The 12,095-nt window shown below is 33.2% G+C and overlaps 7 protein-coding genes across 7 annotated transcripts; 4 read left to right on the top strand and 3 right to left on the bottom strand.

Annotated features, from left to right (window-relative positions):
* Positions 1-795: 795 nt before the first annotated feature.
* NAEGRDRAFT_66586 (uncharacterized protein) lies at positions 796-2,616 on the top strand (the record flags this gene model as incomplete). The annotated part of the gene is made up of 1 exon (XM_002678122.1): positions 796-2,616. The coding sequence occupies one exon, from the start codon at positions 796-798 to the stop codon at positions 2,614-2,616; it is 1,821 nt and encodes a 606-aa protein (XP_002678168.1).
* A 344-nt stretch (positions 2,617-2,960) lies between these two features.
* Positions 2,961-4,010, top strand: NAEGRDRAFT_66585 (uncharacterized protein; the record flags this gene model as incomplete). The annotated part of the gene is made up of 1 exon (XM_002678121.1): positions 2,961-4,010. The coding sequence occupies one exon, from the start codon at positions 2,961-2,963 to the stop codon at positions 4,008-4,010; it is 1,050 nt and encodes a 349-aa protein (XP_002678167.1).
* A 116-nt stretch (positions 4,011-4,126) lies between these two features.
* On the bottom strand, positions 4,127-5,455 carry NAEGRDRAFT_48433 (uncharacterized protein; the record flags this gene model as incomplete). Its single annotated transcript, XM_002678015.1, has 1 exon — positions 4,127-5,455. The coding sequence occupies one exon, from the start codon at positions 5,453-5,455 to the stop codon at positions 4,127-4,129; it is 1,329 nt and encodes a 442-aa protein (XP_002678061.1).
* An 877-nt stretch (positions 5,456-6,332) lies between these two features.
* NAEGRDRAFT_48432 (uncharacterized protein) lies at positions 6,333-7,640 on the top strand (the record flags this gene model as incomplete). Its single annotated transcript, XM_002678120.1, has 1 exon — positions 6,333-7,640. One exon carries the CDS (start codon positions 6,333-6,335, stop codon positions 7,638-7,640), a length of 1,308 nt encoding a protein of 435 aa, XP_002678166.1.
* Positions 7,641-8,304: 664 nt separating this feature from the next.
* Positions 8,305-8,907, top strand: NAEGRDRAFT_33015 (ARF/SAR family small GTPase; the record flags this gene model as incomplete). Its single annotated transcript, XM_002678119.1, has 1 exon — positions 8,305-8,907. The coding sequence occupies one exon, from the start codon at positions 8,305-8,307 to the stop codon at positions 8,905-8,907; it is 603 nt and encodes a 200-aa protein (XP_002678165.1).
* A 35-nt stretch (positions 8,908-8,942) lies between these two features.
* NAEGRDRAFT_33017 (rho family small GTPase) lies at positions 8,943-9,584 on the bottom strand (the record flags this gene model as incomplete). The annotated part of the gene is made up of 2 exons (XM_002678014.1): positions 8,943-9,324; positions 9,418-9,584. Coding segments are annotated over 2 exons (549 nt in total), but the record flags the coding sequence as incomplete, so codon positions are not given.
* Positions 9,585-10,252: 668 nt separating this feature from the next.
* NAEGRDRAFT_66581 (uncharacterized protein) lies at positions 10,253-11,953 on the bottom strand (the record flags this gene model as incomplete). The annotated part of the gene is made up of 6 exons (XM_002678013.1): positions 10,253-10,444; positions 10,490-10,882; positions 10,927-10,940; positions 10,985-10,991; positions 11,051-11,057; positions 11,106-11,953. The coding sequence occupies 6 exons, from the start codon at positions 11,951-11,953 to the stop codon at positions 10,253-10,255; spliced, it is 1,461 nt and encodes a 486-aa protein (XP_002678059.1).
* Positions 11,954-12,095: the final 142 nt, after the last annotated feature.

Below are 12,095 nucleotides of genomic sequence, written 5' to 3'. Positions count from 1 at the left end.
TAGCTTCAGTAAGAGACATGATTTGTTCATCATCAATTACTATATTCCTATTTTGTGAGAGCAAATTAAAAATCCTTTCAAACGTTTTCCTTCTATCCTTTTCAAAGCTAATCCTCTCAAATCCTTTAATTTCGTATTCTTGTTCAAAATAACCACTCTTTCCAAGATACGGACTTCCCAATAAAAATAAACATTGTCCTCTCACAATGGCCGATTGTTTCGAAGAAGAAGCCACAACTCTTCGGTTTGTCTGATTGGCCATCATACCGCTCCCCTGTTGATGATGAGACTCCGCATTGTTATTGTTGATCATTTTTTTCTTCTAGTTTTTTCTGTATTATTTTGTTGTTGTAGGACGTTACATTGTGATGCTTGAAGTGGAACGAACTTGGGAGTTTTTTTTTCTAGAAATTTTCGGAAAAGATAAGACCACGTTACAACATCTTTGATTTTCACTGCATATCTAATTTAACAAATTTAAATAAGATTCGATACAAGTTTCTAACTTCCTTTCAAACAATTGTATTATCAGATCACAGCGAAAAAAGAGGATAGCTAATTGGAAGACAAGTGGAACTCGGATGTTCTTTCATATTAAAAAAAAAATAACTGAACATCAAGATACTGTTGTTGCCCCCTCAACACAAAGATATTTTTAATCGGCGATTGGAACATTGACAACATCACCATCATCTTCAATATTATTAACAGTGATATATTTTATTCTTCCGAAGAAATACTGCTACTCTCTCTTGTGAAAACTTCAAATTATTTTAATATAATCAGATCATAATAATGGTGAATCAATTTAATATTCACTCTATCAAATTGAAAAGTAGTGAAGCAATTAAAAGAGATGAACAACGTAATTTTAGTGAAGCACTGAAGCAATATGGTGCTTGTATGCTTTCACTTGGACAATTATTGAAGGAAGATAACTTGGCAGAGGAATTGAAATCAAATGCACAAACATTTAAACAAGTTTCTCAAGCTTTAAAGATTTGTAAAATGTGCTTTGAAAGAGTTTCCGATATTGTGGACAAGGAAATACCAAATTCTTCTTCAGGTGGCAATACTTTGACTCCTAATAATTCATTTGGTATTGGAGTTACCGGAAATTCAAATCTATCAACTTCAATGATTAATATACCAAGTAGTGGTTTCAATTCTTCATCTTCATCATCTTTACAACAAATACCAACCTCTATGAATTCATCCTTCCATTTCTCCAATAGATCTTCCATTACTTCAACAACAAGCAACACACCTAGTGATGTCAATTCATTGAGATCATCTATGACTTTCAATACACCTCCTCCAATCAGTAACAACATGCCATTCAGTAATGGCAGTACTAATCCATCAGCACCTTCGCTTCCATCAACAAACTTGCAACCAAATATTTCCAATAATTCATCACCAACAATCTCGCCACAACTTTCAAACTCACCAATCATTCAATCAACACTTAGACAATCAACAAGCTCTTATGGAAGAGACTCTTTACAATCGGCAATTCAACCACCTTTAGGAACAATGTCTAATAGATCTTCTGTTCAACTTTCTGGACCTGTTATTGAGTTCCAACCTCCTCCAGGAGCAATCACTCCAAGAATTAATTCTCCTCTCGATTCGGCAAGAAACCGTGCTTCTGTTTCACTTTCTGATGTTTCAACATTTGGTGTTGATCCTTCGGAGAAGAGAAAGAGTATCAAATTGGGAGAGGCCTGGGATGGAGAATCTACAACTTTTGATGGATCGGATGGTAATCCTTGGAATAAGCTTGTATCATCCAAATTCGTTTCAATCTATACAAAGGAGAGAACTTTCAAGACTAGGGATGAGCTCTTTGATAGAGAATTATCATTGACAGAATCCCCTGAAGATCAATGGGCCATGATTCGTTCACACATTTCTGAAATTGCAGATCAAGTCTCCCAACATCCAATTAATAATCTATTAATTCATTTTACTCAGAAATTCAATGCTGAATTCCAAAAACAAGAGGATACAGCCTGGCTTAATGTAGGAGAGGCAAACAAACAAATTGCTGACCTTGCAACAGCAATAGTCAACTCGCTTGAACAATATTGGAGCTCACTTCAAAGTATGGAATTGAGACATTACATTACCAAAGCATTTGCTGAGGGTGTCATGAAACGTGTATATAGAACTCTTGTCGAAGTCTATGAAACTCAAAATCAAAACAAGGAAATTGAAGGAAAGTTGGAAGATATTGGTCCAGTGACATTTGATGATTTAGGAGTGGATGATGAGGGAATACTGAGATCAGCCGACTTGTTTGAACCTGCCATTATTATTTTAGATAATTTAAATATTGGAAAGACACCCTATGCCACTCTTGATACTCTCGTAAACTTCCACAAAAAGATTGTTGAAATTTGTAATCAAGTTACTGATTACAGTTCACTGAGTGATACAACTCTCTACGGCTTACTTTTATACATTATGCAACTCAGTAATACAAAGAACATTCCAAGTACATTAGACCTTGTCCACGACTATATTCAAGAAGAAGAAATGTCAGACGAAGAAAAGACTATTATTGAATTATTAGAAAACGTCATTGATTGGGCAAGTCAATTTGAAGTGTAATGTTGATGTTGTTCAATAAAAGTTTTTTGCGTGTGAAAACAATAAAAACTTTTAGTTTACAAAAATTGTCAACCAAAAAAACAACACCAAGCAGAATCCTTTCTTTTGCGGAACTTATTTCAAGATAATTTTTCACCCGCTAAAAAGGATTCTGGCAGTTGTAAGAAAAAATTAATTTTTTATTTTTCAAAAAAAATAACCACACTCTCTTTTTGCAACACCCGGCCACATTTTTAATCATACAACAACAGAGGCTTTGTTGGAAAAATTTTGTGATTGTTTAAAACGGATAAGAAATAATAGTAGGAAATTAATTTATTATATTGACACTCTAGATCATCAAAATGTCATCTAAAACTACGGTAGAAGATTTGTCAAAGTTACTTAAAAAGTTTAATGAAGATGTTTTAAAAACCATGGTGGAGGCAACCAAAATGGATTATAAAAATAATGTTAATGAAATGAGTGACGACCTGATCGATTGGGCATACGAGCAAGGTATCAGAAAATTTGTAGAAAAGCTTGATGCTAAAACATTAAAATCATCGATGAAGGAAGCTAGTGTTGAACTTGCTGATGATGTAACAGCATTATCAACTCTTGGAGAAAAATTCCTTGATAGTGTTGAACTGGATCCTAATGGCCCAGAAGGTTTTTTGAGCAAGATGAAAATGTCCACACTTAAAAAGTTTGCTCAAATACTTAATTTTGAGACAGATGCATCCGATGAAAAACAATTTGCCGAAGATATTGCTGATCAGTTTTTATTGGATGGAACAATTATAATTATTGGTCATTTATCAGAGGAACAATTGAAACAAACCTGTGAAAATCTCAAACTTAAAACCAAGGCTAAATTTACCAAGGCAAACTATACAGACTTGATTCTAGGTCAAGTATTCAGTGGTATTCTCCCTGATGAAGATGAAGAGGAGGAACCAAAGAAGAACAATAAGAAGGAAAAGAAACCAAAAGAAAAGAAGGAAAAGAAGGAAAAGAAGGAGAAGAAGAAAAAGACAGTTGATGGTAGAAAGGATTCAAAGGCTAGACGTGAAGAACATAATGAACAAATTAAAGCCAACAGATCAGAGTTGAAAGATTGCAAGGACTATGAAGAAATATTCCAAAATTATTGGACTGAGGAACTTAAAGAATTCTGTAAAACAAATGGTGTCAACTCAACAGGTACTAAGAAGGAACTCATCAAGAGAATCTTGGATTTCAATGAAGATCCACAAAACAAAGGATACCCAACCAAGAAGAGAAAACGTAAGGCTGCTTCTTCAGCTAAAAATAAGAAAAAGAAGCAAACCAAAAAGTCGGGCGAATCCGAAACTGAAACAGCTGCTAACGGAAAGGAGGAATCAGAATCAGCAGAAACTAAGGAAGAATAATTTATATATATACTAAACACCAACTAGTTGTAAAATTAAACAAAACATATTAAGTTATGTTATCATGCTAGATTACAAGACAGTTAAAGAATTAATTTAATAATTTGAAAGGTAAATTAACAGTCTGTATTATCTAATTGAAAATGTGATTCAGACATTTGGTGGTTATCTGTGTCATCTTCAAAAAAGCTATCAAAGAAGTTGTCATCATGCACATTATCATTAGCAGCAGTACCAGAACTGCCAAGTAACGGTTGCTGTTGTGCTATCTCATTATTGTTAACATCCAATTTGAGCATTCTTTCTTCCACTTCTTTCATTCTGGCAAATACTTGCACTTTTTGTTCCTTTACGCCTAGTGTTTGTTCCAAGTTTTCCAATCTTTCATTGACATACTCAGCAGTTGGTTTGTTGTAGCTCTCAGATTTGGTGGTTTGTTTGAGAATGTTGAGATAATTTTCAGAGTTGTACTTGTCCATTGTTGAATTATTTGATTCACTCATAAAACTATCATTTTCGTTTGAATTAATTATTGATGTTTCATCGGTTGTTGTAAAATTACTACTGGAAGATTTTTCGTTGGTGGAAATTTTCTTATTGGAAGGGGGTATTGTGTGTGAGTGACGCTCAACTTCATTACTCAAATTATTCACAAAAGAGCTTACACGATCTTCTGAAGCATTCAACAAAAGAGGATTATTGAGGTCATTTTCCAAAATTTTAGCACTATCCCTGAGTCCCAATTCCCACAAATATGAAATTATATGCTGATGAACTGAACGACTAGTTGTTGGAGGTTCTTTTCTTTTTTGATTGCTTGTTGTTTCGGCCGTTTTCGATATATTACTAGAAATAACTACTGGTGATGTATTATTACTATTATCAGCAGTGTTCACATTCCTATTACTTGTTGGTGGTCTCTTTTTCTTCTTTGGTTTTGTTTTAGAAGACTGTGTGGTGGTGATGGTGGATTGGGTTGATGATGGAGGGCTTGTACTAGGCTTTGGTTGAATTGGAGTCGGAACCTTATGAAAAGAAGTATTATGGGGAGTTGTTGGAGGAGGAATATTTGGCATTACAGGCTGTGGAAACATGCCAAACATTGGTGTGGTGGTAGGAATCATGTGCATCGTATTAATTGGAGCATACATCATGGGAACATTAGGCATAGCCATTGGATTCATTGGAAAGTAAGGAAAATGTGTTGGAGGAGGTATCACAGGACCTTTAAAAGAAGGTACGTGTTGCTGTGGGAGTTGATCATTGGGCGTCATTGGTGGTATTGATGAAGTGGTGGAGGAAGATTGATTGGAAATAGGAGATGATAATTGTTTTGATCCTTTAGGAGGTCGAGAGGTTTTCTTTCCACCCGTTCCTGATGTTGATGATGTTGGTGAGGGAGAACCCTTCAAAATGTGTGCAGGAGAAATTGGTGTTGTTATCATACTGTACAGCAAACACAAAAACTTTAAATTAAACTAATATTTAATGATGATGATATTATTTTGTTATTTTGTCCAAGTTTTTCAATACAGTAGAGTAGTTTTGATCGGGAGCTACTTGCTTTTCTATATTGGTACGAAATTATGAATTAACAATCCCGTTTGGTCGTTGTTGTGTCCAATTATCAGATAAGAAGAATTTTATAAAGAAGAATGACGAGAATTTTTTTAAAGTTGGTTTCTAAAAATAACATCTACAGATATCATGAGATGTTCGTTTTACGCTGTGATAGTAAAATTAAAAGTTTCAGTTTTGTTAGTAAAATCAAGTGTAGACCGAAAATTTATTGAGCATTGTGAATGTTCATTGAAATATGAAAATATGAAATATTGTAAAGTTTGCAAGACTGGATTTGTAAAAAAAAAATGGATCCACCACTGGCCGTGCTATTGCTTGGCGACATTGGTTGTGGGAAAACCACATTCCTATTAAAATATACAGGTGTTGATGATGAAACCCTATTCGAAGGAGAATACGTTCCCAGACGATTGGATAGTTATGTGAGTTTCTTTAATTCCGATCACCACTAATATTATTTTGCAATTTTAAAAGTCTGCTAATATCAAGTTGAAAAATTCGTCAACTGTTTGTTTGTCATTATTTGATGTGATCGGAGATGAAATTCAGTAAGTAATTTAGTGAGGAAATTAAATTCAAACAAACAATTTGAATTATTAGTGGTGAGTTTTAGTGGAAATTGGAATTTAATGTGATGTCATAATTAAAGTTGAAAGAGCTTTTATTAATTCAATGAATGTGTTGGTTCTTTGGTGAGTTTGTGATTGTGTGAAATTATTATTGACTGGATTTAGTTTTTCAATGGTTGATGAAACGACCTTTGAAAGTTTGGAATCTAAATGGATGAAAATTATAAAATCTACACAGATAGATTTTGTAGTTTTGGTTGGAATGAAAAATGATTTAATTTCTGATGAGAAATTTCAGGGAGTGAGCGAAGAGAAAATTAGAAATTTCATGAGAAGACATCCAAGAATTGATCGATTTTTTAGTTGTTCCTCCAAGTCTGAATTGAGTGTTAACAACTTTTTTGAATACCTTCTCAACAGAGGACCAATTGAGCCAAGTAATTTGACTGAATTTGAAGTGGAGGATTATTTTCTAGTGGACAAGTTCTCCAAGTTATTGAATAATGAGTGGAAGAGCGATTTGATTTTTGAATGTGGCGTGGAGGGGAAATTATTTGGACATTCTTGGATTTTATATTGTTGTCCCTGTCCTTTACTGAAAAGAATTTCAGAAGTGATCATTAATTCGAATGGTCAATCTTTGGATCAACGCGAAATTATTTCCATTCAGCAAGAGTTTCAGATTGACCTTAGTATTGAATTGGATAGTAACATATCAGTAGTTCGTATTGCTTTCGAAAATATTTCGAAAAAAGACCTTCTTGATATTTTGAAACTAGTTTACTCTGGAGATTGGAGTGAGGGAATTAATTTTCAAAATCCATTTTCTTTCTCAGACTATGAGGCAATAACACACTTAAATAAGAATTTATTAGATCGTGAACATATCAAGAACAGTATTAATAATGCCTATTTCAATAATATTAGGCAATCTACATTGGAAAATTCTCATTGGTTGGATGTTTCGTTTATGATTGGGAACAATATTTTGAAATCGAATAGAAACTTTCTGTCGTGTGCTTGTGAATATTTTCAAATTATGTTTGAAGGCAATTTTACAGAGAGTGAATCTTGTATTGTGGACTTGACAAATGATTCAGAAGGAGACGAAAAGTTTTATTATCATTTCAAATCAATTGTGGAATATATTAGTACTGGAAAGGTAGAAATGACCGAAGAGAATGCAATAAGTCTTCTAACCCTATCGAATAAGTATATGATCAGTTCATTGAGTTCTATATGCGAATTATACATTGCTTCAATAGTAAATGAAGAATTGGAAACTCCTCTCAAAGACTGCTCTATTGACTTGTTTACCATTTTTGAAATTTCAGAAACCTACCAAGCTCTACAATTACAAAAAGTGGTTTTATATTCCTTTGCTTCACATTTGAAAGAAATTAAGAAAGACCCACAATGGAAAACATTTCCTTACAAGGAATTAGTTTTATTGAAAAATGTCAAATGCCTATTACAATGATTGTTATTTACAAATGATAATTCTAAACTAAATTCATAGATTTGTGGAAGTGGAACATGAACGAATGGTTTGAGAACCTTTTGATCTTTGGTAATCTCATAATCAGCATAATGAATGCATGTTGAGTGGAGAATCCACATTTTTCCAATGCCTTAGCAGAGAAGGTACTGGAACATTCGGAAAATGCTTGTTCATATCTTTTCGTTCATTCCTTCAAATGTACCTTTGGAAGATTGATGAGAAGCAGTACTATATTCTTTTGAGAAACTCTTGTTGGAATCAAAGCAAATGCCAAGTTAAAGTAGAGAATGACCATCTCAATCATTTTTATAAAGAACAAAATTTATTAAATATTAATCAATAACATATTTCCACTTTATTGGATGAACATGTTTTCTGAGGACTAATAAACAAAAGTTTCAGAATAACACAATTTGTTTGTTGAGGGATGACGTTGGAGTATACGTCATTGATTTCCAAATTTGTCCAACCGACACGTGTGGTGAGGTGTTTGATACGAATCTATTTAAAAACTCTAATGAGTTGATAATAATGAAATTTTCATAATCAAAAAAAACAACAATAATTGGTAACTGCTCAGTTCTCAATTAAACAAACTTCTACCTACTTCTTTCACTCATATTGTAAAATATTGTAATCAAAAATGTCTTCATTTTTCAGTTGGATTTTAAATTATTGCTCTGACTTGCTGAAATTATTGGGATTAATGTCATCAGTGAAGGGAAAGATTATATTTCTAGGATTAGACAATGCTGGAAAGACAACACTATTGCACAAATTGAAGAGTAATCTTATTGGTGCCTATCAAAGTACAACTACTCCCAATAAGGAATCCATTGAAATTTCATCGACATGTTCTGTGGAAGCCATAGATATGGGAGGACATGATCTGGCACGTCAGCTTTGGAAACAATATTGCATTGATGTGAATGGTATTGTTTTCATTGTCGATTCAATGGATAGAAAGAGATCTCAGGTTGCTGCTAAGGAATTGGCCAAGATTTTAAATGATCCAGACTTGGCCAATGTTCCAGTAGTAATTCTGGGTAATAAGGTTGATAATCCTCAAGCCATGTCTGAATTTGAACTCTGTTGTACAATGGGAGTTTCTCATTTGAGAACTGGTCCTACTAAGGGTGTTAACGAGTCGAATCCTCAACGTCCTCTCGAAGTTTTCATGACCAGTATAATTAATGAGTTTAATATTACTGAGAGTATTGAATGGTTGGTCTCTAAAATAAAGTAAATTTTTCACTTCCATGAGTTATTATTGAAAGTGAACTATTGCAGCATGCATTTCTTTTGTTTCAGAGTTGAATTTGAAGCTATCACAATAGATTTGGCAATAATTTCAGTCAAATCTTTGATACCTTCATTGTTAAAAGAGCTGGTTTCCAAATAGGTAATACATCCCATTTTTCTTGCAAGTAGCTCTCCTTGTTCGAATCCAATTGGCTTTCTTTGAAATTTCTCAGTTAATCTCTTACAAAAGGTTTTTTCATTTCTCAAATCAGTTTTGGTGCAAACCAGAATAATATTTGGGCAATATTTAATACATTCAGGAAACCACTTTGATATCAAACTTTCCATACTAGAATCAGATCCACAACTGAAACTCAAAAGAAATAACTCTACACCAGGGAAAATTCTAAAAATCCTGAATCTTTTTTGATTGGTGTCAATATTGTTACAAAGAAAACAACTTACTGATCCACATCTTGCAATTACTTCTAATATATGTATTGAATTAGAAAACTTACCTTCATGAATAGCAGTATCCCAATAGTGCAGATTAATTGTGTTTCTATCTATGTATTTATAGGTGTCACTAAAATTGTCAAAAACAGTTGGTGTATACTCTGTTGGCATCTCATAATTCTGCATTCGCATGTAAATACTGGTCTTTCCCACAGCTTGATCACCTTTAAATCCAAATTGAGTTGAATATTTCAAAAACAAAACTTACCAATTTGAATGATTTTGTACTGAGGTTGTAAATATTTGATTTTCAAATCACATGCAAGAATTTCCTCTCGTGTATGAAAGCCCACTCTCCCATACTCAAGCTGTTTTAATTTTTCAATATATTCTGTTCTCTTTTTATAATCTTGCTCAGATTTCAATGCCATTTCAGCTCCCAGTTCAATTAAATGTTTCTTAAAATCACAATCAAAACGTAAATACTTTTCAAATAAATTGGTGTTATCGACTTTCCTCAATAATTGATATCTGTACTGATTTTTGAAATTATCATTGAGTACCTTCACTCTATTCACATAATATTCCTTCCATAAATAGTCTTCTGATGAGAGCTGACCAATTCTCAATTTTTTAGAAACAATTGCCAGAATCATCAATTCTGAAACATTTAAAAACGAAAGAACAATTCGGAAAATATCATCATTCAATACTTGGTCGAAAATTGATAATTGATTTTCTTTTGTTACTTCCGAATGTTCGTGCTCGTGATCAGCATTTGAAAAATTATTATTATTACTGGTGATGGAACTGGTTTTGTGTTGTTCCATTTTTTTTTCTTTGTTAAATTATTACAACGAACAATGAACAATGAAAAGTTGTTTATTTTCAAATTATTGAGATGCATTCACAGATGATCTTCTCTTGAAAATCAAATGTAAATTTCCTGGGCCGACAGTTGGACCCTTTTCTTCAGTCACTTGATCTTCAGGAAGTCTCTCATCATTGACCAATTTAATATCGTATAATTGTAAAAGTCGTGACATGATGGCAAAGGCTTCATATTGAGCAAATTTATAGCCAATCTATTAAGGCAAATCATTATTATAAACTAAAACTGTCATACTTACACATTTTCTATTTCCCATTGAGAATGGAACCCATGTGAAATCGCTGTGAATCTTTTGTCTATCCTCAAAATCAGTTGGGAATCGTTCTGGATTATATTCATTGGCTTGTTCCCAGAATTTTTCATTCCAATGAGTGTTAGCAAATTCCATTTGAATAATTGTATCTTTTGGAATGTGATACTTTCCAATGGTGGTTGCCTTTTTGGCAACTCTATAGGCAGCACTGACAGGAGGATGAACTCTGAGACTTTCCATAATGATCATGTTGAGATAGTTCATTTTAGGGAAATCATCATAGGTTGCAATTCTTGATCCATTCTCAAGTATGCGATCAACTTCTTCTTGAGCTTTCTTGAGTATTTCAGGTCTTTTACCAAGTTCGTAACAAGTCCACTTAATATTATTCGAATTTTCTTGAATTTTCATTGAAAACTTACCTGTAATGTAGTAGCTATCACTCATGTTAACAAAAATCAAATATTAATCGAAACTTACAAGTTGTCTAAAATTTCAAATAAAAAATTCATCATTACAAAAAATTGTAAATTTGCAAAAACTCACCTCATGTCTATTTCAATAAAATTAGGAAAAATAGTTTTAAAATTTGAATACAAACCCAGCAAGCGAAAAGATGAATGCATCTGATTTAACTTCATCCTCAGTCAAAACTCCCTTTTGAACATAGTTGGCCTCAATGAGACAACTCAACAAGTCTCTTCTTTCTCCAGTTTGAATTTCTCCAGAGTTGGCATAAGCTAATTCAATTTCTTTGGTTCTTTCCTTGAGGATTTCGTCCAATTTAGAACTGACAATGTTATAAGCAACATCAACCTTGAATAATTTTTGAGCAAATGGATATAAAAACTTCCACACCTTACTCATTCCAATAAATAATTTTACAAAGATTCCTGTAGTGAATAAAACTTCCAAACTCTTTCTGAATTGTTGACCTTCGGATAAAGTTCCTGTTTTTTCCTTGAAAATTTCAAAATCCAAACCGAAACCAACTTGACCCAATATATCCAATGTGACATCACTGAAATCACCCTTAATGTCACTTGTCAAATAAGCATCTTGATAATTTTCTCCATTCTTGAGAGTATGATCTCCCTTTTGTTTCTCCCATCTAGATTCGAATAATTTTTCTACAGACTTGGCAGCATATTCACACAAATATTGCAAATTCTGAGTTGTGAATGCAGGCGAACATATCTTGTGATGATTTTTCCATGAATCTGAAGAAGCATCCAAAACTGTCAAGATATTCTCTCCAAACACTTTGAAAACTTCATAAACTTCTGTGAATTTTGTAAAGATTGATCCCTTTGTAATGATAACTTCCTTTAACAGATCCTTATCATTAATAATGACCATATTTCTATCCATTAGTGACATTCTAGTAATACCACTCTCCTTATCACCATACTTTTCCATCAACTCAGTCACTGAACGTTGATTATTCATGTGTAAATAGGGAGAAATAATTGGCACTCTCCAAAAAAGCGAAACAATTTGCCAATGTCCAGGAATGTGTGCCACCTTTCTGTAATTTAAATAAATTTTCAGAGCAACAAATGAAAGGTATCCAATGCATGCTGTTAACAAC

The sequence above is a fragment of the Naegleria gruberi genome, assembly GCF_000004985.1.
Source record: "Naegleria gruberi genomic scaffold NAEGRscaffold_19, whole genome shotgun sequence".
NCBI lineage: Eukaryota > Heterolobosea > Eutetramitea > Acrasida > Naegleriidae > Naegleria > Naegleria gruberi.
This window is presented reverse-complemented; position numbering and strand designations above follow the sequence as displayed.